The sequence below is a fragment of the Columba livia genome, chromosome 21, assembly GCF_036013475.1.
Source record: "Columba livia isolate bColLiv1 breed racing homer chromosome 21, bColLiv1.pat.W.v2, whole genome shotgun sequence".
Taxonomy (NCBI): Eukaryota; Metazoa; Chordata; class Aves; order Columbiformes; family Columbidae; genus Columba; species Columba livia.
The window spans coordinates 262788-290186 of NC_088622.1; the positions used below are offsets into that span (position 1 = coordinate 262788).

General features: G+C 55.8%; 1 protein-coding gene across 17 annotated transcripts in view; it reads right to left on the reverse strand.

Moving 5' to 3' along the window:
* CAMTA1 (calmodulin binding transcription activator 1) overlaps nucleotides 1-27399 on the reverse strand; it is a 156796-nt gene that overhangs the window by 53328 nt on the left and 76069 nt on the right. For 15 of the 17 annotated variants that reach the window (XM_065037726.1, XM_065037718.1, XM_065037712.1 and 12 more), the window contains one exon: nucleotides 19060-19131. The exons of the other annotated variants lie outside the window; for them this stretch is intronic. In XM_065037726.1, coding sequence (XP_064893798.1) covers nucleotides 19060-19131 — 72 coding nt within the window. The remainder of the gene's footprint in view (nucleotides 1-19059; nucleotides 19132-27399) is intronic. 17 annotated transcript variants of the gene reach the window in all.

A 27399-nucleotide genomic window follows, 5' to 3' on the forward strand; every position in this document is an offset into this window, starting at 1 on the left:
CTCTGCTCCGGCTGAGCAGGGAAGCCATTTGCTGTGTGCTGCTTAAGTGCACTTTAATAATGCATTTTGTGTGTGGGGAACGGAGAGCTAAGCATGGCCAGGGAGCCGGAACACACAGCTGGTCCAGAAGGAAACCTCAGGATAAGCAGCACTTGCACGAACTTTAACGCTTACTTACTGTTATTTCCTGAACATGCTTTGATAAACAATCATGAACATTGTTTGGGCTTTATGAGCAAACACACTTTGTGTTCATTGCCATGGGGCAAGTCCCAGGCAATCAAACGGACAGCCTCTTTATCTGTCAACTTGTTATGAGACTCCTCAAACCTGATGTACCTTCTTAGCTTCCGCCTCTTCCTATTTCCCATATATTTCCCTTTCCTTTTGACCTGAAGGGAAACTGCTGAAGGGCAGGGCCACCCGCCAGGCAGCGCAGAGCTCAGCCCAGGCCTCGCAATTGCAAGCGCGGGCAGATCATTCCGGTAAGAACCTCCCGGCGGCCACGCGCAACGCCTGGCGCTCCTGTCTCGAACGGGTCCCTGCGCTGCGGCGGCACCCGCGTTCCCCTCCTCCCGGCAGACCAGGGTCGCGGCTGCCCCCGCCTTTCTGCCCGTGCCGCTGCCGAACTCCGCTCCCAGCAGCTTACCACAGACACCGAGACGGCGCCCGAGGCCCAAACCAGATCCTGGGTCAGAGCTGGATGTGAAGCTCCGGGGAAGGAGGTTCCATGTGTTCTGCCCAACAGCCCGAGGCCGCACGCGAACGCACAGCAAGCCGAGTAGGGCTTTTCTTCAAAACTAAAACCAAAGCCACGCACACTTTTTGGTAAGAGGAGTTAATTTCAAACCCAAGCACGCGGGAGCACGTCCCTAGGGAATGGCATAACGAAGCCCTGGTGTTGGTTGCAAACCAAATAGATAAATCAATATTTCAGCTTGCTCTGCGAGAGCAAATGGGCCGTGGCCGCTTGGCGATTTAGGGACGCGGCTGCGGGCTCCTCACGACCAGCCGCACGCTGCCGAAGGGGTGGGGGCTTTCAGCACCGCAGAACTAGAATAACCCTTACCTTCAGGCGGCAGCGGCAGCGCGAGGGCCAAAGGAAGATGCCATTTCCATGCGAAGCTCCCTGAGATCCTCAGCTCACGGCTGAGCCACGCAGCCAATACCTTCAGAGGGTATTTTCCATTGCAGCCTGCACACTGCAATTAAGTAAAAACCAAGTTTCTGTGGCTGGTAGGAAAAGGAATCTCAGTGTCGACGCAGAGACCCTACAGCCGCACAGCCGGGCCGGAGCAGGACCCCGCGTGCTGAGTGTCCCCGGGTCTGCTGGGGACCTTCGTGCAGAGCTCACACACCTGTGCCCTGTATCACAGGAGCTGCCTCTCCTGACTGCTCTAAATGCACCCAGGTGCAGCAATGCCGGCAAAACTGGGGCTGAAAGCAGCTCCAGGTGCCCCTAAGATAGGCAAAGCTCTGCTGGTGAGATGGCCTGGTGGTTTTGGCTTAGGATGCAGTCATTTCAGACAAGCTGATCCTTTCTTTACACGGAGGGCAGGAAAAGCAATCAAAATAATGAAAAAAGAGATCCTAGGTATTTCCTGGGCTAAGGGGGTCTAAGTGGCGTTGCTCTCACACCGGCCTTGTTCTCGCTTCCCCCGCGCGGCTGCGCTGGTCCCGCTGCCCTCACGCAGCGGGTTTGCTGCCCCCCCAGCCGCCCGGCCCCCGCCCCGCGACACCCCACTGCGGGCTCTGTGGGACCCCGAGGGCACCCGGACCCCGAGGGCTCCGGCCAAGGGCCACAGCGCCCTGCAGGGAAAACAAGCCACAGTTTAGCCACTGGGCCTTTCCAGAGAGGGGAGCCTGTGCTAAACACGGTTAAAAGCAATTTTGGCCCCAGGTAGTTCCTGGCATAACACCCTGCCGGTAAATTGGTTTTGGGGGGTGAGGGACTCGGTGCAGACTAACTGCCTGTATTTTGCTGCCAGGTCTGTAACAAAGAAATGCTCCCTTGTTTGAGAACACAGACATCTCTCTCTCTCAATCAAACCTGAAATCACAAAAACACATCCTCCTCTTAATTCAGTTTAAACCCCGAGCTGTTCCCCAGGTAATTAATAATGTTTGCAAATGTGCCTGCTTTGAAGGAATATTATCATAGTTTAGGTGACAAGCTCAGAGTCGTATTCCTTTTTATAATTCCTAATATCTACTCAGGAAGCATTAAACGGACTCAAAGCTTTTACACAGGAGTCATGTTGGCCACTTTTAATCAAATTCTAGAAGAAATGCTGCTCGGCTCTGAGCCGCGGGGTCGGTTCCCAGCCCCTCCCGACACGAGGCAGCAGCGCGGGTCGGGCTCTGGCTTTGCAAAAGCAAAGGAGCTGAATTTACTGACTGTAGATTGATGGCCATAGTGCATTTTTATCACGAGATGAGGACGGAGCACGAGATGCAGACTTGCCATCCCAGGCGATGAGCGGGCAGCCCCTGCCCCGTGACTTGGAGCCCTGGCGGCAGCAGCATCGGGTAATTCTGGACCTGGGAACAACGCGCCCCGCGTTCCTGTGCCTCCCTCGGCCTGGAAAACCACAAAGCATTTTTTGGACATTTCAGGAGCAGACTTGGCTCCAGAAGAAAAACAACCAACCACGGCCGTGTCTGTACAGCGCTGACCCGCTGCTCTGGGCTCAAACGAGGAGGTTCCCCAGCTGTTTTATGAGGCGCAGACGCGCAGCCAAGGCAAACAAAGCCAAGACGGAGCCTGGTGGGAGCGCGCCTGGGCACCGCGCGGCGCTGGGCTGCGGAGGAGCGCGGGATGCCGGCGCAGCGCCAGAGCGACGCTCCATTCACCCGCTGCAGAACCAGGAAAGATGTGCAATACAGATTTGAGGGTCCTGGCTGGTACCGGGGACAGGCGGCCAAGCCGTGTCTCACGAACTCTGCTGGAGTGGTTCTGGCTGATTGCACATGTTTTTCTTTTCTGCAAAGAATAAGCTTTAAATTAAATTCCACTCTTTGTAAACAAGATGCACCATTTTGCTCAGGTGCATTTTCTCTTTTCTCACCTGACACTATTGAACAACAGCGGTTATTTTAGCAGCGAGCCCAACACACGGTGTCCGTTCACCCCCCGAGCTGCCAGACCCGCCGAGGCCACTGGTCCTGCCCGGCGTCCAGGACGGGACGACCCGAGCGGCGGCACCAGCGCCGCACCGGTGCTGGAGCTCGTGGCACTCGTTCAGCACCAGCCCGAGGAGCTGCAAACTCATTTGGTGAGACTTCTACACCACACTTTTTTGTGAAGCAGAGGAAATCAAAACCAGCTCTGAGCCACGCTAATGGCTTTCGAAACCGTAATACATTGTCTCTGGAACCATCACTCGAATCATCCTTGGGAACGTGCAAACAATCAACATTTTGCAGTGGTTTTCAGTGTGCATCGTGCGCCTGTAGAGGAGGATCTGCAGAAACGGCTCCAATAGAGTTAACAGGCTGCTCCGCCAGAGCCTATTTAAAATTCTAGGCAGCGCTAATTTAGTTTTAATGGGCACAAATTCAATTCCAATGGCTGAAGCAGCAAATAACAAACAAAAGGGAAGCCCTGCTGCAGCACTGTGCGCAGCCCGGTCCCCGCAGAGCCAGGGTCACCCCCACGCACCGCCCGGCAGATCCATTTGCTGACGAGCGCAGAACTGACACCGAAGGGCCCTCAATAACACCAAGCCTCATTAAATGGTAATCAGGGCGGCCTCGCGCCGGCTCCGCAAACACCGGGGCTGTGCGAGGGGAGGCGCTGCGGCGCGAGCCCCTGGCAGGGCAGGGAGCGCCGCGGGACACCCTCCAGCGCTCCAGATTTAAGCCCCCCCCCCAATTTTCTTTGTGTGTTCCCCTCGAGTAAATCCGGACACCGCAGACAGGACGCTGACAGCGTCCCAGGGCGGCCGGGGCCGGCACGGTGCCCGCAGCGCGTCCGCGTCTGCGCGAGCTGCGGAGCGGGCTGCAGCCTCGGCACGTCCCTCTGTGCACGGCTACCGGGGGGAGTCCACGTGTCCTTTTTGTAACCAAGGATAACAATTTGCAGGGCACAAAGAGCCTTAGATGTCAGGAAATTGAATCTTATTCAAATTCGACAAAGATAATATGAGCAGAAGAAACGCGCATCATCAGGGCAAAGCCGGGACGGAGACAGGACCGGGCGATCCCCACCAATGGCTGCATGTACTGTATGGGAAAAAGAGCGGGTCTCGTCACGTGTTTGGTGGCACAATGTATTTCTAACACTGTGGACTGTCACAATCGGACTCTTTCAAAGACTGTATCTTGAATACTTTATACCAGTGATTTCAGCTAAAATCTGGATTCACAACGTGATTTCTATTTATAGGCTCACATTCTATTTTTGAGAAATAAAGGAGTATTTCAAAACTAATACCTAGAGTGATAAAAGGTGGTATTTCCAGAAGATTATGACAATGGTATTTCACACTAATATTTCCTAATGTTGGAAATTAGTCCAGAGCTGCAGGACCATGTCTCTCTTCTTCAGTTGAGAAAGAATCCAATTAAATCAAGACCTGAGGACCCAGTGAGCTCCCCCGTTACAGGGCGTTTCATCACGCTGACTTCGGCTGCCAAAATCACTCTATAAATATCGCTGGTTTTGCCGCCTCCCCATGACTCCATCGCGTGCGCCAGCGGTGCCGAGGCCAAGGACGGACGGGACGGACGGGACGGACAGGAGAACCGACCACCGACAGCTCCAGGACTTACAGCGCCTGCTCAACAACCGGCACAGGCGACGGCAACGCGACGTGTCCACCTCGCGCTGCTGTCACCCGAACGCGGTGTGACCGGGACGGCACCCGAGATCTCCCGCCTCGGGACCTGCAGGTCCTGCCTCTGCCGGCCGAGAAACTCACCCCTGGGCATCGCGGTTTAATGCAGACAACAAGGGGTAAATAAAGGAAAAATCAGCTGCCGCTAATTGTATCTCGATGTTCTCACCTTTAAGCTTTTAAATCACAAGTGACATTTCCAAATCAATCCCATTCTTTTTTTGGAGAGTTTAACAAGAAACATTCAGTCTCCAAGAGCACTTGGATTTATTCTGATCAGTAATTTGACAAGAATCCATTAAAATATACTGGAGGTTGCTTTACCCCCTAAGGAGACGGTTTAGTCCAAGGGCTTTTTCACAGCTTCCTGTTGGCAAAAAATGTAAATGGCAACTCATTTTAAAAGTACAACGAGTTGCAACGAGCAAGCTCCGAAATGCTACTCCTGGCAGCCCCCTTCTGTCCCGCACCTGACCATGAACTGCACCTGAGGGGCCGACGGGAAAACATGGCCCTGGGCTTGGTGTTCCCAGGTGTCCGACCGGCCCTGCTCTGCCGTGCTGAACACCGTCCTGCGCGTCACCCACGCACCCACCGAGCTTCTGTGGGCAGGTCACGGCCCCTCCAATTCAGCCAATTAAGCAGGCTGCCGTGGCCGCGCTCGGTGCCCAGGCCCCGACACGCTTCTGTGACCCCTCAGGCCACGCGCGGTCCCCGAAGCCCTGGACGTGAAACCCGGCTCATTGCCAAGGGCAGCGGACACACCAGGGCCAGGCTGCGGCTTCAGCCACTGCCAGAACAAAGCGCAGCACAGGCGCGCTCCAGCCGGGCGGCTGGGCCGAGGTCTGCACGGCAAACCGCTGCTTTCTCTCCTGTTGGGATCCGCTAACCGGGCTGGAGCCATTGCACACCTTCACAGCCGCGCACGTGGCAACCACGGGCTGCTGCAGCAGCTTTGTCCCACCCCACACGCTGAGCCCAGCCTGGCAGAGCCCACCCAGCAGAGCCCACCCGGCAGAGCCCACCCAGCAGAGCCCAGCCCGGCAGAGCACACCCAGCAGAGCCCAGCCCAGCAGAGCCCAGCCTGGCAGAGCCCACCTGGCAGAGCCCAGCCTGGCAGAGCCCAGCCTAGCAGAGCCCACCTGGCAGAGCCCACCCAGCAGAGCCCAGCCGGCAGAGCCCACCCGGCAGAGCCCAGCCTGGCAGGGCCCAGCCCAGCAGAGCCTAGCCTGGCAGAGCCCAGCCAGCCCTGGGCTCGCATGGGGCTCCCGACCCGCAGCGGCGCTTCTGCCGGGCAGGGCCCCGCGTCAGCCCCTCGAAGGACCCTGTGCATGCCAAGAGCTGCGCCCCCCCCGCCATTTCAAACCCCTCTGGCTCCCCTCAAGGCTCCCAGCACATCAAACATTAAAAGACTAATGTTATTTTGAGCACACAACAATGCTAAAGTTCAAGATATTCTGCAGATGGATTTTAAAATCTTTTAATCCATTGTGAAGCCAAAATCCTGCCGTAAACACTCTGCGCCATGCTCCAGTTAACTGCTCATGCAGATAGAAAAAAGCCTTTCCAGATTATCCTTTGCAGATGAACTTGTGGCCCCCCCACCCCACATCTCAGGAACCTCAGGGGACCAGCAAGGAATCAGATAAAAGGATTTCGTTTATTTTTCCGAGGACTGTTTTATGAAGCTTTCCTTTTATCGACACCTCGACTCCAAACCATTTCTAAACCCCAACCGAGGCCCCAGAGATGGGCAGACATTCAAGGGACGTGCTGGAGGTGTCTTGTCTTTATTCCCATCAACCTTTCTCGTGAAGGAGCCTCTGCCTTGCACATAGGCTGGGCTTTAAGCTCAGTACTAGCAGATGGGACATCATGGGCACAGCGTCTTTTCCTCCCTTCTCACTGGGGAGGGCTGGAGCGCGGAGGCTGCGGCTGGTTCTGCTGTAGGGACGGCAGCGGCTGCCCCGAGGCTGGAGAGGTGCTGAGGACGCGTGGGTGTGAGTTACTGGCTACCTGTTTCCAACACTGCTATATGCAAACTCTTCATCTGAAAGGCTCATCTATCAGCAGCCTGCCGAGCTCCTGCTGAACGTCCTCTGATCTCTCCTCCTCCGTGTGACAGAAACACAGCCATCGCTCTGGAAACCACACAGGAGGTAAATTCCCAACCTCCTGGCTCTGGGAAGAACAATTTCAGGCTGTAGAAAATGCTGCATTTTGTGTGGCGCGTGTCCTGCCAACACACCCCGCGCTGCCAGGAACGGGGATCTCGCTTTGTGCCCAACAGAGCGATTTCATATTTAATAACACGCTGCCAATCACCGAGATCAGTTAAATTCAACACTGAAATACTAATGACTTTAAAAACCTCAGGTTCTCAGAGCGGAGCTGCGGGGGCAGCCTGGGAGCCCCTTCTGCAGCGCTCAGACGGCGGGGAGGGACCAGGGGCCAGGTCTGCTGCAAACAGCCAGGGAAGGGCTCTCCTCACCCTGCCCTCGGCCGCACGCCCTCCTGTCACCGCGTCCTCGGTGCCAGAACCGCGCCAGGAGAGCTCTCAGATAACAGCGCATTTACAATTATAATTGCTCATGTCCAGGAGTAATCCAGCTTGAGCTCTTTACCATCTCAAATATTTAGAGACGTCCTGCCAGCTGCCTGGAGGGGAGAAAGTTCAGAGCCCTGGGAGAGCGCAGCAGATTTTCACCTTTCAGCTGACAGTCCTTTGGCATCAATATCCCCAGCCGGTCCGCTCTGCTCTTGGCTCCACGGCAGCCCCCGGCTCCAGGGCAGCCCCCAGCTCCACGGCAGCCCCCAGCTCCACGGCAGCCCCCGGCTCCAGGGCAGCCCCCGGCTCCACGGCAGCCCCCGGCTCCAGCGCGTTCCAGCGCGTCCCGGAGCAGAGGCCACCACTTGGCCGGAATAGGTTTTGTTTGGTTTTCTAAGTGGTCGGAGTCAGCACGTCCCGGCCCCTCTGCGGCCGGAGCGGTGGCACACCGGGATTGCCGGGACTGCCAGGACTGGCACGTTCGCCGGCATCGCTGCCTCAGAAACCCCACCAAGGGCTTGCACATTGCGAGACAGCTCCAGATGCTGCTGCAATAAGATAGCGACTTGTATTCTTGCTTATGGCAAAACGTCCTACGTGCAAGCAGAGAAGATCTGCCGTGGGTAACCTCTTGGGTGTTCCGGTTGGATGCGTTACCCTCTGCCTTGCTTCAAACTCCCGCAAATTCCTCCAGGCCTGCCGCTGTTACTCAGCATTATTTTTACACTCCTCTCCTGCAGCACAAGTTTAATTAGAAGTGCGACTTCAACGAACGTGTTCCCCAGAGAGATGGGGTCAATGCACACACGAGGAATTTCTGCTCTGGTTATGCAGGCAGGGAGGGATCTGCCCTGACAACTTCTGACTGCACAGCAAAATTAATTCCCCTTTCCCACAGAAGTTTATAATGAGAAAGCTACAATATCAAACTGTTAATGATTTCACAGGCACCACACCAGTGTCGCTGAGCGAAATCTCACTCTCATAACTTCGTTTTTAATGAAAGACCACAGATGTTGGACCATATGTATATTACAAGCTGAGAAAAGTCTTGGTTTAGACTTGATCTATGTGGTTCGTTCGCGTTGACCCCAATCCCTGAGCGCTCTCGTGCGCCCACGCGCAGCGGCCGCGGGACGGCTGCGCCGACAGAGCGCCAACCCGCCTGTTAAACAATCCGCCTGGCTTTAAATGCAACCAAAGGATCCCATTATTCCAGGTAAAACGAGGCTTCCTTTCCTACTTACATACCGAACTGATAAAGCTTAAAACCATCCTGCTGAAATCGCAAACTCCACTTCTCTAGCGTTCAGCCTGTGCAAGCCGGAGGCAACGCTGATAATATTATTATAGAGGCCATTCGCATAGGAAGAAATTTTTCTTTTGATTAAAAAAAAAATAAAAAGCCTTTCTATATTTCTTGGTCTGCTTGTGGCACAGAGAACTACGGCAGCTCCACCACCATGCACCTACCCAAAGACCTGAAGCACCGCACCACAGGAACCGGCGAGAAGTCTGGCGGATACATTAGTGAACCATCCCCTCTGCCTCTCTGGGTGCACAGAGAGCACCGCGGACATGCCCAAGCTGCCCATTGCCACTGAGCTCCTCAGGTACGGGAGAACATCCTGGCGACAGTGGGGGCAGCAGGGCCGCGGTGTCCATGCCGGGGATGCCGCGGTGTCCATGCCGGGGACGCCACGGTGTCCATGCCGGGGACGCCGCGGTGCCCGTGCCCGGGAAGCCGTGGCGTGGTTGGCTCCGCTCTGCCCGGCACGCGGGACGGCGCTCGCCAGGTCACGCTGCGGGTCTGGACTCCACTGCGCTTTTGGGAACCGCTCACTCCAACCACTTCGCTGAGTCTCTCCGGAATAATCACATCTCCCTCCTGCTACTTAGATGATTAACGGCTGAACCGGACTGAGAACCTGGTGCTGTGCCCCGTTTTCCCAAACCTCCCTGTCAAGAAACCTTATTCTGCTATTTTGAGAGGAGACCTCACCTTGCTGCCCAAGCCATTAATTGAATAACTATCAGTTCCAATTTATTCCACTTGGCTACAAATTAGATTTCAGCTGGCGATTTCCAAGCCCCGCTTCAACACAACCTTATGAAGTTGTGTCCCTTGGCTGATGCCATTTGTCAACCTGCATCTGCTCTTGGTGTATTAAAACACAACAAAGCCAGCAAGCCGCCAGTCTGCTAATGAACAGAACCCAACACACTTGGCTTTGCTCTTTTTGAGCCGATCGTTGCCTGAACGAAGACAACTAGGCTGGGGACTGAGGAGGCCCAGCCTGGCCACCTGAATCTCGCGACTGCTTGGAGAAGAGACACAGCAGAAGTTCAAACCGACCTCAGGAAACCCAACAGCGTCAACACTCTCAGAACAAAATGCCTTAAAAATCAACATGTGCAGAAATAATTACTTGTTTGCAACCTGTCCAGCCCAGCAACGGCATCTCCAGCGCCGAGCTCAAACTGCTGTTCTGTGATCACAGGCTGATTTCATTCCTATTAGAGTATAAACATTAATAACAGTAAAATGTCACAATCATCTCACACTAATTACGCATCTAATGAATAATTAGCTGCGGACAAATCTGACATTTTTGGTCATTAATTTAAGCAAGTGTTTTAAGCCTTGAACAAAACTCTTCTGCGCCTGTGATGACGGCTGCAGCTCAGTGCTGCGGCACGGACACACGGCCATGGCACCCACCGCTCCGGAGCATCTCCTGCGGCACAGACACACGGCCGGGGCACCCACCGCTCCGGAGCATCTCCTGCAGCGAGGGGACACAGAGCCCTCAGCACGAGGGAACATGGAGCCCTGGGCACAAGTGAACATGGAGCCCTGGGCACGAGGGGACATGGAGCCTGGCATGCCGCCTCTCTTTGCACCAAACCTGGATATTTAGGTGTGAAGCTGCAAGAAACATTTTTCTCTAGATGTGCCATGACTTCTGTGTAAACCAAGACTTGAATTTTCCATTATAAGCTGAAGCTATTTTTTAAATTATAAAATTAATTATGCAAGAGGGAGAAGAAGGCAGAACTCTGTACTGTATACAAGCATGCACATGTCTATACACACATCCCTTTCTGTGCCTGGCTCAGAATTCAGTCCCTCTCGGCCTCCTCTCCCTCCAACCCCACCTCTTACACCTTGTCTGTAAGGTCTTGGCAATGGAGGGACGTAAGACAGGAACGAATCTCCTGGAGAGCAGGGGTGAGCTCTGGAGCGTTCCAGTTCAAAGGCTGCAACACACGTCCACGGTTAATGAAGAAAACACGTCTCATATTTAGGAGGAAGGAACACATAAAAAGGTCACAAAAGGCCAGAATTAGCACCAGATTGAGCACCAAAACCAAGACAGAAAGCAACAGATGTTTCCCTGCTAATTTACTCCATTAGGATCTTCTCCAGATAACATGCAATGTGCTTGCTAATGAAGCATTTCCATCTTCGTGCTGTTTAGCTCATAAATAAGCATCCCCGAGGTCAGAGGCAGGAACAGAACACAGGCTTTGTCTAATTTAGAGACCTTATTTTTTGTCAAAGAGAAAACAAAAGTCTGTTTCCAAATTCACAAGTAATCCTGACACAATTTAATTAACTCCTCTTGCTGAGTTGCCTTTTTTGAACAGCGATGCTTTAACCTCATGGTGAACCCCGGGCTCCTTACACCATCCAAATGCATCTTCATGTCACAAACAGCTGTGGAGACACTCGTGTATTGATCTTTACGCTGCAGGAGCAAGTCACAACACTGATAAAATAACCAAGTATTTTGCCTCCTATACTGCCACACTTGGTATTTCACACTAAGCTGAAGAAACACCCAAAGGGGCTCCATGCACCAGATGTCTCAGTCTTGAGTAACCCAGAACCAGGCCCTGGGCTGCAACTCAGTCCTAAACAAGCCCAGAAGGAGCTCGGCAGCAAAGCCGCTGCCCCGTCCGCGAGCGCCCGAGAGCCGCGGGGCCCCGGCGGCCGAGCCGCGGGCAGCGCCCCGGGCAGGTTGCCTTGTTCTCCCAGCCTGGCAGCGCCGCCCGAGAGCGGAAGCCGAGCCGGGCTCCGGCAGGCGGGCTCCCCGGGTGAAACCTCGCAAAGCGCGGCCAGGGACCTGCCCGGCTCCGCTGGGATCGCCTGTGCAGCGAGACGGCTCCGACAGACACTTTCCAAGGCACTTTCCTCCCCATCGCACTACAGCTCAATTATCATGCTCTTGCAAAGAATTTCAATTTTTCCTACCATGGGAATAAGCTCCATAATGAAAAGACTTTATTAAAATGAAATGTAAAACATGATATTAATTAATGAGGCTGTGCAGGTGTGTCCATGGAAGCAGCCGGGCGCCATGCGCCTCAGAGGAGCCCGATGCGGGGTCCGCGGCGGCGCCACCTGCGACACGGAGCTCCCGTCACCCACCGGACACGCGTCGCAGCGCGGGTCACTCGGTCTGGACTCGGAGGAAGCACCGAGGAGCTCCGGGGGACAGCCGCCAGGAGCCTGCAGCAGCTCACCCCACGCCCGCGGCGCCGCCGTGCCCTGCGGAGCTCGGAGCTGACCCCGGCCAACAGCAACAAGGTCCAGTACCCCGACACACAGAAAACACACGCTCAGACCGGCCCGCCCGCTGTCAACGGCAAAGCCCAGACAGATGGGAAGCCAACGAGAGCCAGAATGTCATGGAAGATGCATTCAGCCTCAGGTAGGTCAACACCGCCTTGCAGATTGTGTGGGTTTTTCTTTTTTAATACATTCATACGGAACCTGTCCCCTCATTATTCGGCAGTTTGTACATACGAAACCGCTGCTGCGCTGGTGACTGTTCGAACTGCGCAGGCAACGACCCCCACGGCTGCGCGGCTGCGCACGGCACCGGGCCACCGCCAGCCCCGCGCGATCCTCCCGCAAAGAGGAGCAGTTCCCAGCTCCCGAGCAACTAACTCTGACATCACAAGTTAGGATACATTTATACTGATTTTAATATAACTATACAGACCTCCATGTGTACACGCACACACAAAGCACAGTTTGTTTTGCCTGTAAAGAACACATGCGAACACGTCCCCTGCGTGGCCGAGATGCGGCTGTTACATTCTGAGTCCCAGCATACACTGAATTTTTATTGCTGTGCCATAAACCTCTGAAAAATGAGGTTTATAATAGAAACCCTGACACCACCTAAAATATAGCAGCACTATTGGGTGCTGCTGTAATATGGCCCTAATTTATAAACCACCGAGGAATCCTGTTCCATTTTGAAACTTACAGACAGTAATCTAGAAAAAGGGTAAACCATGAGGAAAAATGGTCATGTTGCCCATGAGCTATAGCCTCTAGTCCACCCAACAATTCAAAAATCAAATGGGATGCCACAATATTTAGGCCAGGCACTGAATCCTGGACTGTCACAAAATAAAAACATGGCGTATGCCAGGATGAGGGTGTATTTCATAAAGCCGGGTGCCATTTCCTATGCCTCCGGGCAGTATTTTTCCAGTGAAAATTTGATATGAGAACACTAGAAGGTAGAGAAAAAAAAGACTAGAGAAACACAACTCAAAGCCTCCGGTTTCGCCCGACACAAGGAACGTTTTTGCAAGAGGGCCCCAGTGTGCTCCTGCTGAAACGGAGGCAAGCGGCAGGGCAAGCAGCCTGCGTGCCCGCGGGAGCCAAGGGTTTATCACCAAACACCAGGACACAGCTCCCGGTGCCCGGAGGCTCCAGCTCCACGCCGGCAGGAACGGGACACGATGCGGCACGGGCAGAAACCCGGCAGGGTCTGTACGGTGACCCTGAGGTGCTGAGCAGGGGTCTGAGCCTTGGGACTGATGCTCGGAGAGTCCCTGCGGGTGGTGGTGCCGCAGGACCCTCTCCCGCAGCAGAGTGGGAAGAGGCGGCTGGACAAACGGCATCTAACAAAGAGATGCTCCCTGCAGTTTTGGGAAAAACGGGAATCTTTTGGCATAACAGTCAGGAATCAAGAAGGCGAGCAAGGATTTCCCTCATCACTGTGACTGGCTCCAAAGCCCAGCAAAGTCCCGTCTCCACAACACATTGGAGTCAACTCGTCCAGACACCGCGACCCCCAGGGCCACAATTCCAGAGCAAGAAACGACCCTGAGGGACTCGCAGGTGTCAGGTTCGCCCTGACATCTTCAGGTGGCCAGGCCGCATTCCTCTCCTGCTCCCCCCGCCTGTTCTCCTCTGCATGCCCAGCGTCAAAGGAGAATAAATCCAGATCTGCTGCACTTTTCCTGCTAACACCGATTCCCGGTAGACTGGCTATACATCAAGAGCAGCCCGCTCTTCCAGGCGCGCTCGTGGTGCCGTGTTGCCTGCCGCGGGCTCGGCTCCCGCGCCCCGAGCCCCCTGGTCTCCTCACCAACAAAAAGCATGGTTTGCCGGCAGAAAGCGGCAGCAGCAGCTGCCGGCAGCGCCACACGCCGCGGTGCCTCCGACAACGCCAGCGGCAGCGGCGCCGCGGGCACGCCGGGACGCCGGGATCCAGGCGCGAGGGGGCTGAGCTCTTCAAAGCCGTTAGCAGGCTAACGAGGGCATCTGCAGAGGAACAGGCACTAAAACTGAAACGAGATGCAAAATAAATATTCCAGAGCTGGATTTCTTAAAAAAGATTCTGCTGAGCTATAGTTCCACATCAAATTTTTATTGAATACATTTTCTACTGAGAATTTGTGCACTAAAACCAGTCAAAATCATGAGAGGTGTATAAATTTCATGTACAGTTTTCTCTGCAAAAACCCTTCGAGAGAAGAAGCAAAAGCATTTCTTAATCAAGCCGAGCCCACATCCCCTCCGTGCTCGTCCCTCAACACGAGCGGCAGGCTGGAAGCCGAGGCCACGCGCCCCGGTCCCCCGGGAGGGTGCAGACGCACGGCACCCGAAAACGAGGGTTTAGTTCCCTGGGAGGATGACGTTTCTCACTGTACGAACAAGATGACAGGCCATGTTGAGCTTGGGAAGACTCTGGGATCTAAAATGATCTCGCAGACAGAGAAGCTGTTTCAGACGAGTCCCTCGCGCAGCCTCGCGGCACCGACAGCGCGACTCCCGGCCCTCCCGACGACTGCACGCAAGGCTTTCCAGAGCTGGCAGCAGAATGCAAATATCACGTGTCCAAACTGAGCACCTGTGAGAAGTCAAGTGCCTCGGCTGCTGCGCTGTCCCGACACCCACACAGACTGTCCTTCCTGGGATATTCAGTGACCTGGGCTCCTGAGAAGAAAATGATACTGAAGGAAAGGTCAATAAGCGGCAGACGGGAGATGACATCCCGTAATAGTTGGAATTACTGTTGATCAGAGTGCCTCACTAGCGGGTTACAGGACAGACCTGCCGTATTTTTCCATGAAAAGAGCATCGCCACGCGATCCCGGGTTGTTTCTATGACACGGATGTTCCTGCAGCGATGCTGCTTTGTTACAGAAAGCCCAGCGCAGCTGCGCCGCCTCCACGAGACGAGTGACCTTGAGGGATGTTGCATTCATTTTTCTTTCTGCATGTTTTTGTGATGGATTTAACGTTCAATAAAACCGGAAGAATCACAGCATTTGAGGCTCAGGCTGTTTGTGCCGGCGCCAAGTGCTGAGGAGGAGGTCAGGGCTGATTTCCACAGCTCGCTCGCCCCGCTCACAGCAAGGCTGATGTCACGGCTCCATTCTCTTCGCTCTGGGCTGAGAAGGGGATTTGTCTTTTACGTGGATTCCTTTTCCTACAAAGTCTTACACTATGCACATAAGGCAAATTCCCAGCAAGACACACGCACGAAATGCAAAAGCGTGCATGACCAAAATGCGACTGATGTGTTTTGGAAAGGCAATGGCTCTCCCAAGTATTAAAAACCTCCATGTGGACACTATAGAGAGATCCATTTGTGTCTCCACGTTGGGCCTGGCTGAAGGTCCTTCCCCTCGGATGGCACGGCCGACACCAACGGCCGACACCAGCGCCGCGCCGGGAAACAGCAGAACGCCGAGGAGCCGGCGCAAGTGTGGTTACAGGGAGGAAGAAGCACAAGTGTTCTGTGCTCGTAAATAAAGGCTGAGCCTACAGAGCCGTTGATGCCGGCGTCTAGAGAGCGTCAGGAATAAACGCAAATGGAGAGCGGTGGAAGTCCTGGCAGCCTCCTCGCCCCCTTTTCCAGCAGAAAGTGCCCGCGACAGCTCGCTGAACTATCGCTGCCGATCACCGCGGCGCCAGCGGCCGGGCAGCGGCCGAAGCCCGCGCGCTGTCCCCGGGCCGCGCGAACCTGAGCGGTGGCTTATCCGGAACACTCACAAAAGCGCGGCTTGACCAGCGCCACACGAAAAGGGGCAACTCACTGCAGGCCAAAACTCTGCATTTCAAAGGAAAACACCAGTGCCTCGGAAGAGACGTCAGTCCCGGCAGCGCCTGCTGCGCCGCCCTGCCCGCTGCAGAGCTCTCAGCTCACACTGCAGTTCGCTTCACTACCAAACTTCCAACCCAATCCCCAATTATGCTTCTCTGGCAAGGGTGAAACTTCAGCCGCCGCTGTAATACATTCACAGAAACCTGCAGACCTAATAATTGACCAGGAGGTGTGGATGAGATCAGCAAAACTGCTGCATTGCTACTGCAAGCCCGCTGTCCTGCACCAGGAACCGGTTTTACTACTGCAAGGTGCATAATTTAATAAACCATTAACTCAAACCTGAGGTGAAGTAAATTCAGCATATTATATATTTCAAAATAGCATTAGAATTCAATTTAAGTGTCACCAAAAGCCTAATACTTGGTATACAGAGCATATTAATAAGTGCCTTGGAGCCTGTGGTTTGATTTCATCTCCAGCTGGGTCCCTGCCGCCGGGACACCTCGGTGACGGCGTCACCGGCCCAGAGCGGAGCAGAACCCGGAGACGCGCGCTCGGGCACGCCGGGCCCCTCCGCGACAGGCCGGTGCGTGCCCAGTGAAGCCACCCGGTTCCAGCCGTGCCAGCGCCGGAGCTGCTGCTCCCAGCCACAGCGCCAGGTCCCCGCTCCCCGAACCAGCTGGGGCAGGTGCTGTGGGCGCCGCGGGCGGGCAGCGGGGAGGCCGTGGGGCAGACAGCGGTGCGGAGCTGCTGCCCCCCCGTGCACAAACCGCCGCAGCCGGCCGGGGCTGCCCCTGCCCCACGAGACCCCGCTCTCCATCCCCAGCCAGGCGTGAAGTGCGGACGGGCATCGCTCCCCGGCAGCCGCGGCACCGCATCTGCTCCCCACCGCGCGGGGCCCGCCATGTTCTCACTCGTTATGTCGCCCCTGTAACAACCGCTCTTGATTAGCAGCCCAGGCACGTCCCGCAGCAGTTTGGGAAACGCATCTCCTCTATAAATGACAACAGATTATTTAAGCAACAACTAAAGCACTCTGACTGCTTTTTAGTTTGCTCGCATTAACGTCAGCCTCCTCATATATCTAGGGAACGAATCCGGGATTTTCTTTAAAATGGTGGAGAGTGATACAAAAATAGCAGACTACTCGTCTAAAATAAAGTTATGTGTTTGAAAGGGTTGGAAATTGTTTTTTAATCACTGGCGTCTTTCTTCTGGAATATAATCTGCCAGCTATACATTTTGCTTTTCTATCCAATTTCTCAGGAAAATGCAGCAAGTGTGTTAATAAATAATTTATAAAAACATTACAAAAGATAAAGCACTCCTGCTGAAATGTTTCCAGCCACTGAGACACCAGTGCATTCGTAACCCTCCCCGCCCCCCGTCGCGGGCGCATCCGCAGAGGGTTCTCGCCGCCGCGCTCCGCGGCCCCGACTCGCTCGCCCCGCACGTGCCAAACCCCATCTTTGCTCTGCAGGGACCCACGGCCGGGGGACGTGTCTGCGGGAGGGGACACGGGCTCCTCATGCCGGGGGACAGGACACGGGGCTCCTCGGCCACCGCAGCACGGCCGGTGCAGGAGGAGCCGCAGCCAGGGGAGGCGCAGCGCTCACCGCGCCCCGGCAGCACCCAAGCCTTGGAAATCATGGCTTTCTGAACATGAGAAAGGCGGCACTTTTCCCTCCTTTCCACCTCCTTTGTGGCCACATTGTAGGAACCGGGAGTTTCTCTTTCTGTTGGGTATCATGGTCCATCTCGGCACCGTACTCTGCTACACTTCAAGATGCACTTGATTTCATTATATGGGCTAAACCAATGGGAAAACGGGCTAGCATCACAGCAGCAGTTTATATACCCTTAGGAAAAGAGCAAAGGCCGAGAGCCAAGCTTACACCCTGCTCCCCAACGGCACGGGGCCCGTGAAAGTGCCCTCAAGCAGCCCGCCCCCTTCAAAGCTTTGTTGCCCCATCATTTCTATTTCACCCAAATGAAAAATAAAACCCCATTACTACGCAAAAGTCTCAGGAATTTTTATGAGATTGTAATGCCTCTGATTTCTGTTGAAAAAGACCTAAATCCTCATGCTGCCTGTTGCTCCTCCAGCCAGGGACGCGGCGGGCCCTGATACCCTCTGCCCACAGCCTTCAGACGAGCTGCGATTTAGCGAGGGAACAACAAGCATCAGTGTATGCATAACAGCAATAATAAATTGTTAATATTCAAGGGTATCAGAAGGAAGGATCCAAGGAAAAAGAGTTTAAAGAGAAGGTATTGCGGAAGTGTCTGACGCAGCCCGGTGCCGCGGAAGGACGGCGGGGACTGGGAGCACGGCCTTGTGCCTGCGGGTGGTTGAACGGCTTCGTTCCTCGTCCCTCTGACCAGCCTTCCGGGACAAGGCACGTTGTGTCAGTCACGAGTGACAACACACGATTGTTCAAGTGAGAAATCAGATACCACCATATAATTAAGGGCTGCAGCACGGCACAAACGCCCAAGAGAGATGCTGGTCTCTGCGGCCTGGCTGAGTCTGGCCCTGACACTGAGAACGCCTCTCAGAAAAGATCAAGGACAATTGCACGTGGATTATTAATCAATATCCAACCTGACAATAGGATCTGGAGAAAGATCATCCCATAAAACACAGGCGGCATCACGGGATAATTGTATTTACTTCCTGTTGAGCAGAGACCTGCAGACAGAGCGCTCCACAGCCCAGGAACGCACCGCATGACTCTCAAAATGCGAAAATCGCCCATTCGCCCCTGTGAACGGAAAAGCCAAACCTTTTGCTGGAGGTCGATGTTCAACACTGCCCTGTCTGTGCCCGTTCTGGAATACAAAAGTCATTTATCGGGTGGTGTCGAAGACCGAACATGCATAAAATACCTTCACTCTCTCTCCCGGTCTCGCTCACCCCAAATTCACCGCGGCGCTGAGCAGACGCATCGCGCAGACGTTAGAAAAGCGTCACTGGTTCCTGGCTGGCGCTTTTCTCTCCAGCTGCGTAACCTTGAGCCCGCGACTGAAGGATGCCGGGCGCCTGGGAGACGCTGCCGTGAATCACAGCGCCCTGGTCCTCCCACGCGGAGGGCACAGCGCGTCCTTGGTTCCGAACACGAGTACGCTACACGCACCGCAAGGTGTCCCGCGTCACGTTTTATAAACAGGGTCATGAGAACACACTTCCCATGCCCCCATCTCGATCCAAAGCAATTATCAGAGCAAAGAGGATGCCTGAACATTGACACGCGCCCTCCGAAGGTGAGCGAGCCAGGGCCGGGAGAGGAACCGGTCGCCATCCTACCTGCAGCAGCCAGTAGCACCTTCTGTGAAACGTGGGGATGATGGAGGAATGGACGTAGCAGCCGTACAAGCACTGGGGACACAAAAAGAGAGAAAGCAGAGGGGGTTAGCGGAGGAAACGGTCACCGAGGCAGCGGCGCTGGGGACACATCGGGACACACAGCCCGGGGTCCCAGCTCCCAGCGCAGGGCTGGAGCGTCACCACAGGCCCCAGAGCCCCGGCAGCCCCGGGCGCCGCGGCCGCCCCGCCGGCTTCGCTTCAGCACAGCCCTTCAGAAACACAGACACCGCTTGTCCAGCTGAACAGTCGGGGTTTGTGAACTGAAAAGGCGGCTGCCAGGTACTTCATACAGCAAAGTGCCAAGACACAGTTACTATATTTTTCTTCTTTTTTTAAACAAACACTTATTCCCTGATTAACTGAAACGAGTAAGCCGAAGGAACTCTTTCTGCAGGAAAAAATCAAATTTCCCGTCTGTTCAAACTTTGCGGCAGCACCGCTGGTCGGGAGCTGAGCCCAGCGCAAGCCAAACACAGAACTGTTTTCATTTGAAAGATCCCGACACAATTCCTGTCCGCAAGATTTGTTTATAAGTAAGAAAGCAATATTATTTTCTGCCTGTGCTGGCTTTTAATACAGCACACATGGGGCATGGGGTGTGCGTAATGATATATTCTCCCATTCCTAAGGTGATTAGTTTTTCTTAAATGCGAGATTGCAGCAGCCCAGCAATCTGCTCACAGCTTTCTTCTGGTATTTTCCCAAGGACACTGCGGGCCACGTACATTCCAGGCACAGCAGTGTTCCACCACTCCAGAACAAATGAATAAACCCCACTGCAGGAATTTCCTTCTTGTTGCGCTCAGTGGCTCTGAGGATGCTCACGACACCGCGCTCTCCGCCCGCCGGGCCCGCGGCTCCAGGATTCTGGAGCCGGCACCGAATGCCCCGGCAGCAGCGGCCGCAGGATGGGACGGCCCCGGCCCCACTGGGAGCCGCACTAAACGGGACCTAAGCAGACGGGTCCCAGAAGAGCCTGTTGCTGAATCACCATCCCGGTGGTCTTGAACACCTTTTGCGGGTTCAGATGCCGCCGCACCACCGGCGATGTACAGGCGGGCACGGGGCACCGGGACAGAGCAGCGCGGCGGCCCGTGCGGTGCCGCCGCCATCCCGGGCACGAGCATGCCGCGTGCAGCCTGGGCTGGGGCCACCGGAACCGCGGGCACGCACCGTGGCGGCGGCTCCCGAGCCCGCCCGAGCACACGTGTCGGAGAACACGCGGGCCGCGAGGTCTGTGCTCGCAAAGTCGGCCTGAATTGAAGAGGATTTAGGGACTGCTGGCTGCTATCTCCAAGTTATTTTTAAAATACAAATGACAAAGATTAATAATGTTTTAAAATGTGCCAAGGGTACATTGCACACACAAAAAAAGCAGGGAGGAAAAACAGAGGGGAAAAAAACCTGCAGAAAATAATCCAAAGAAAAGCTTGACATTTAAATCCCAGCGCTCAGCCGAGGGAAAGCGGCCGCCGTTTTCTCGGATAATCCCTGAGCGCACTCCGGCTGCGCGGCACCGCTCGGCTCTGCCACCCCAGAGCTGCTCCCCGTGCCCCGGGAAGCGCCTCGGCAGGGCAGCAGCTCCAGCACCAGCCAGCTGCTCTGGAGCAGCCCCCGCCGCCGGGAACACCCCCAGCGCCTCATGCAATATATATCAATCTATATCAATCCATAGCAGCACGCCCCCGCCTGCTTCACAGCCCCGGTTTGCTGCGAAGGCGATCGAAACTTCACCGTGATTAAAACAAAAACGCATGACAAGCACTAACGCTGAGCTGCGCTGCGCGGCGGGAAGCTGCGCTCCATCTCCAGGTCTGTCTCGCGTGTAATTCTAGAGGTGTCGATAACGACTTACATAAAAGCATCCCACCTCTGCAAAACTGCTCTTCAACACTTCAGCGAGCCATTAGGAAACCCTAACGGTTCCCGCAATTTACACAGTGTCCTGAATTCTGAGCAGATTTATTTTCTTTTCTCTTCCCCCCCGGCACAACGTGGGAATCTGGATCTGCACCGATGGGCTGGGGCTGGATGTGGGAATCTGGATCTGCTCCGATGGGCTGGGGCTGGCTGTGCTGATCTGGATCTGCTCCGATGGGCTGGGGCTGGATGTGGGAATCTGGATCTGCTCCGATGGGCTGGGGCTGGATGTGGGAATCTGGATCTGCTCCGATGGGTTGGGGCTGGATGTGGGAATCTGGATCTGCACCGAGGGGCTGGGGCTGGATGTGGGAATCTGGATCTGCTCCGATGGGCTGGGGCTGGCTGTGCTGATCTGGATCTGCTCCGATGGGCTGGGGCTGGATGTGCTGATCTGGGCAGCCGGCAGGAAGGATACGCAGGACAGCGGGAGCTTCTGCACTGGGAGAACACGGCGCGGAAAGCCCCCGGACGCCCGGCTTGTGGAGCACAGACAGAACAGGCAACAGCGGCACTGAAAACTACATCACTTTTAGGATAAAAATGCATTTTAAAGGTGAATGAGTCAAGTGCTGTTCGATGACATAAAATCTGAAGTGTGGTGTGCAATCCCCGTGGGCCCACGGGGTCTGGGGAGTGCAGGGGAGGCCCCGCGGCGCTGGGCACCACGGCGCTGGGCACCACAGCACTGGGCACCACAGCGCTGGGCACCACGACGCTGGGCAACACAGCACTGGGCACCACGACGCTGGGCACCACAGCGCTGGGCACCACGGCGCTGGGCACCACAGCGCTGGGCACCACGACGCTGGGCACCACAGCGCTGGGCACCACGACGCTGGGCACCACAGCGCTGGGCAACACAGCACTGGGCACCACGGCGCTGGGCACCACGGCGCTGGGCACCACAGCACTGGGCACCACGGTGCTGGGCACCACAGCGCTGGGCACCACGGCGCTGGGCACCACGGCGCTGGGCACCACAGCACTGGGCACCACGGTGCTGGGCACCACGGCGCTGGGCACCACAGCACTGGGCACCACGGCGCTGGGCACCACGGCGCTGGGCACCACAGCACTGGGCACCACGGTGCTGGGCAACACAGCACTGGGCACCACGGCGCTGGGTACCATGGCGCTGCCACCGCCAGCGCGGGGAGGGGAATCACCGGGAGTTGCCTGCCCGGCGCCTGGGGGCGGGTGAGCAGCGCACCGGCAGGCCGGAGCTACACGCGTCTGTAAAATGAATTCTTGCTCAAAACAGGCAAAAGGGCTTTCATTAGCTGGTTTTTGGTGCTCTTAGTCGAGGAGATGCAATTGCGCAGGCCTGTGTGTCTGTGGCTACGTTAATGCCGGGCTGGGCGCTCAGCCAACGCATTAAGTGAAATCGAAATCCTGAAACCAGCTTTAATCAGCAGATTTTTAAGGTTAGAATGACTCTCTCCTCGGGAAGGCTTGCCAAGGTTAATTCTGTCCCGAGCAGGCTGAATTAATGGGCTGGACAGGGGAGAGCGCGTTTCTCATGACCCTCTTTCCAGTTTACGAAATCTCCAGAACAGAACTGGCATTTCCGAGCTGAGGGGAACGAAACGCGGCTCCAGCAGCTCGTCCAGCTCCGGGGACGGGAGGCGACCGGCAGCGCCCGCGCCGCGGGGCGCCAGAGCAGCTCCGTCCCGTCCCGTCCCCGTCCCCGTCCCCGTGCCCGTGCCCTCACACTGACACGGCACTCAGCACCGGCTCCGGCCCCGGGTGCCGGCGATGCCGCGGCTGGAGCAGCCAAGAGCAGCCGCCGGCTCCCCGAATGCCAAACCCCTGCCTGCCCCGGCCCCGCCGCAGCTCGTTCCTCCTCCAGATCAATGGCAATTAAAGAGCAGAGGGCCCTTCTGGACGGAGGGGGAGCGCTGTGCAGGCACAGCTCCCGCCCCCCCGTTCACGTGCAGCCCGCATCTCGAGTTACCAAACTTGTGACACCAGAGGGGAGAGAAAAAAATCCAAGTATTAGTGGATTTTTCTATCCTGAGCTCCTTACAGTGATTGTGGCTTATTTAAAAACAATACAATAATGCTGAGGTGCTCTTCCTTAACAAGAACGCCCTGGGAATTGAAACAGGAAAGCCGGAGAATAAAAAATTCAAGATAGGGCTGGACAGGCTTTGAAATTCTTCTCCCCAGCGAGTCACACCAGTGGATATTTAAAAAAAATAAAAACCGCCTTGATTTTGTTCAGATTTTCGCCCTGAATTCCCAATTCCCTTAATAAGAAGCTAAATCAATCTTTAGAGAACAAATCACGTAAGACCTGTGGCTTTAAATTATTAAAATATACTTGAGTAATTTTGTGGTGTAAGGCTTCAACTTCCAGCAGCCGCCACACGCGGGACCTGCGCGGCGACCGCGCTCCCGGTCCTGCCAGGGACACGGACCCGCCAGGGACACGGACCTGATGCAGGGACACGGACCTGATGCAGGGACACGGACCTGATGCAGGGACACGGACCTGCCAGGGACACGGACCTGATGCAGGGACACGGACCTGATGCAGGGACACGGACCTGCCAGGGACACGGACCCACCAGGGACAGGGACCTGATGCAGGGACACGGACCTGCCAGGGACACGGACCTGCCAGGGACACGGTCCTGTCAGGGGAGCACGGTTGGAAAAGCAAGGCAACCAAAACCTGGAGTCTTCAACGGGAGCCGCCTCTTGGCCACCAGATTATCAAGCATCAGGGAAAACCTTCAACTCGCACACGTGTCACGTCTCTTTCCCACAGACCTGAAGCGAGCACCCTCCGAGATGGGGTTATCTCGCAGCAGATGGTCCGTCCTGCAGGACAGGGATGCTAAAGCCACAGGCACATTCCAAATCCATTTGAACATCAGATTAGGCTCACCCCTGTCAGCCACAGGAGCTGGGAGACAGCAGCAGCTCCGCCTGCTCCATTAATCAAAATGCAGTGAGAAAAGCCAGCGTGCTGCTGTAAAACGCCCTGACTCGATGCCAGCACCACGCACGGGGAACCCAGCACCATCAATCTTCCTCCTCCTCCCTGGCAGCGAGATGCGCTGGGGAGGGCAGACAACGAGGGGGCTCGGAGGCGGAGGAGCAGGTTTTTGACAAGGAAGTGATGCAGTTACACCAGGCTGACGGGGGCACGACAAGAACCCGAGCTCAGCGTTTGTCCGTACAGACCAGCTTGTGAAAGCAGGGAGGTGCACACGCGGCTGAGCCCTGCAGCGCTGGGGTCCCTGGGGGCAGGGGCTGCACCCGGGGTCTGGGTTCCACCTAAGAAGGGAAAAAGCATCACAACACGGGGAGGCACCGCAGACTTCCCGCTGTGACAGCAAATCCTCAGCCGAAACACTGCTGAACGTGTTTTCTCACTGCTCATCTCCGTGAGCCACAGACACCAGACAGGCCTGGACTTTCATCCAGCGCCTACAGACACCAACTTTGATTCAGCAAAGTGCAAAACACGTGCTCAGTTCTCAGCGCTGGACTGATCCGCACTGCTGGCAAGGTTCACCTTCCATCAACGTCAACTGAACTTGAGCAATGGCTTTTGGTTCGCCAGTTTGGGCAAAGAGTCCCTGTGTTCTGACGACAGACCTCAGAAACCCCCTGGACACTGAGGTGGCTGCAGGGCCCCGGAGAACCTGACCCTTCGTTTCTGTGCCCCGTCAGCGCCGGCCCCGGCCTGCAGCGCGGTTCTGGTTTAATCCTGCTGGCTCTTCTCCGGCGCGTTTCAAACCCGCCTGGCGCCCCCCATGTCACCAGCAGCGACGCTCAGGTAAGGGTTTCTGGAGCAAGCCCGGGGATCTCGTCTGGCGGCTCATCAACGGAGGAGGGGTCACCGCAGCCTCCAAACCCAGAGCCAAGCTCCATTCACTGCAGGCCTTGTCACTTCTGGTAGCTTTTGCTACCAAATATTGCCCTGTTTACCTCAGGACTTGTTAGAAAGCAATTTTGGAAATGTTCAATATTTAATGAAATATTTAAATGTTTAATGGGTTCTTTGTCAAACTCTGTTTCCCCTCCGTGGAGTTCTGAATTCACTGCAAGGATAGCAGGTTTCAGCTTTCTTACTGTTGGAAACGATTCTTCAAGCGACACCGGCTAACGGACAGAAACCTGCAGATTAGGGAAGCGACCTCTGGCGCTGCCCACGAACACGCGTGCGCGCGGCGCCGCAGCCTCGACTCACGCGCCGAGCGCCCGCTCCGGCCGCCCAGCCCGGCCGCAGCACTCGGTCCGGCTGCACAGGCCCGGGCGCCACGGCCGGCCCGAGGGCGCGCGCCAGCACCTTCCCTGCCTTCTTCCACGGAACACCTTGCTCTGGGTCTTCAGCCTCTCCGTGTCATGCTGATGCATGAGAAAGAGACACGCTGAACCGCACTACCTGTTTGATACTGAAGGACGGCCGCATTTCCCGCTTTAATGTGTTTTTGTTCCCCAGTCTGAAGCCGGTAACGGCATTTTCCAGCCTGCCCAAACCTCTCATTTCCATTCCTGGTCCCGGGAAACGTGCTGTTCTGTGGGGCGAGAGGCGCCGCGGCCCCCGACCTCCCCGCACACAACGACGCTGCAGCGCTACGTGCCAGCTATCAAACTCTCCATTTTTTATACTGGTAATTCTTTTAATAAGAATTCTTCAAATATTTATGAAGAGAAGCGCATGCAGCCAGTCCCAGAAGGAGCAGCAGCTTTAATCTCTGCGTGCTCCACAGGGCTGCCCGCCGCGCCACAGCGAGACGCGAGCGCGGACGCCCCATCCGCAGAGGGTCCCGCAGCCGCCCCGGACGCCGGGACCGCGTCCTGCACCGGCCGTGCCACGGAAACCGCACGGCGCTGTCTCCCCAGAAAGCCAGCACGAGGCAGCATCTCCACAAGGGCAAAATTTGATATGAATTTTCTGTTATTTGCAATGCTGCCAACTGCAAGACGACTCAACAGGAACTGCTCGCGCTGGCCTGCTACTTTATTGCTCAAATTGGTATTAGCCACACACTTGCAATTGGGTTATCCTTGAGTTTTGACTACAACTAACCTCATAAAATCTTTCACAAATTCCACAGGAAGCAAAATCCACAGCCAGTCCTGCTGTGGTATCATTGGTATGCAGACCCGCACACCCGCCTGCAGTAGATGCCTGTTCATAAATACGTATTTCTTTATTAATATGGGGATACTTTAATCTCAGTCTAATTTTACCTTTAGGGAAGCCACATCCCGAGGCTGCCAGGAGCTAAAACCCTCCAGATGCAGCAGCGTCATTTGTATTCAAAGCAGCAGGTCTATCTGTCAACATGTTTGTCTTCCCTATCTGCCAACCCTTATTTATAATCCCATTCAGATTAATGAACGACAGTAGTTCTCATCACAAGAAATTTGATTAATCAGTTTAAGTGCTTAATCACCCTGGCCGTGGTGAGCACCGCGCCCGCGGGACGCTGCGGGCAGGGACGGCTGCAGGACACGACTCGGCTTTCCCTTGGGAACAGCTCAGGCGTGCACGGGACCCTGGACGGGATCAACGGCTTTCCCGGAGCTTAAAGCTTCCTTAGGGCCAGGGATCACAGCCAGCTCGTTACAGAACATGCTCCTCAAACCACCTCCCCATCTGGCACAAAAGGCCTCACACCACCCACCCCGCTCCCTGCCACCTGCATGCTCAACACCCACCGCAAACCCAGAAATCACAAGAAAACCCCACGGGGGATGCCCGTGATGACCACAATAACCCAGCCCCAAATTCACTCCTGTGCCGCAATCACCCCCACGCAGCTTGGCAACCGCCAGCTCGAATATTCTGGAATAACGCCCAGGGTCTTCCGGAGACCCGAGAGCTGCTGAGATGCCGGGTGTGAGCCGGCTGGGACAAGGCACGGGCTTCCAGGACTAGCGGGGAGAGCGGGAGGGCAGCGTGAGCCCTGTCCCGAACCACACGATGAAAGCAAAACCATTTATAACATCCACATCTCGGGAATCACATCATCTCTTCCATGAACGAGAAGTGCACAGGAAGCACCACTCTGGGCTGGCAGACACGCCTGAGCTCCACCACGAAGGAGCAGGCGCTGGCCGGAGCCGGCTCGGACGTGACCGTCACCGGTGCCGTGTGAATCACCAGTGGGTGCTGGTGCTGCTGCCGGGCCCGGCCCCACGGCCGCCGCTGGAACCGGGACCGGGGCTGCGCCGCCGGCACTACTAAACCCTTCCACCGGTGGCCCGACCCCCAGCGGGGGCTGCAAACCGCGGGTCCCCGTGCCAGAGGCTGGCGGGGTCCGGCCCGGCCCGGCCGCGGCGACCAGGCGGCTCCAGCAGCTCGAGGGTTTCTGCACCGTCACCACGAGGTGA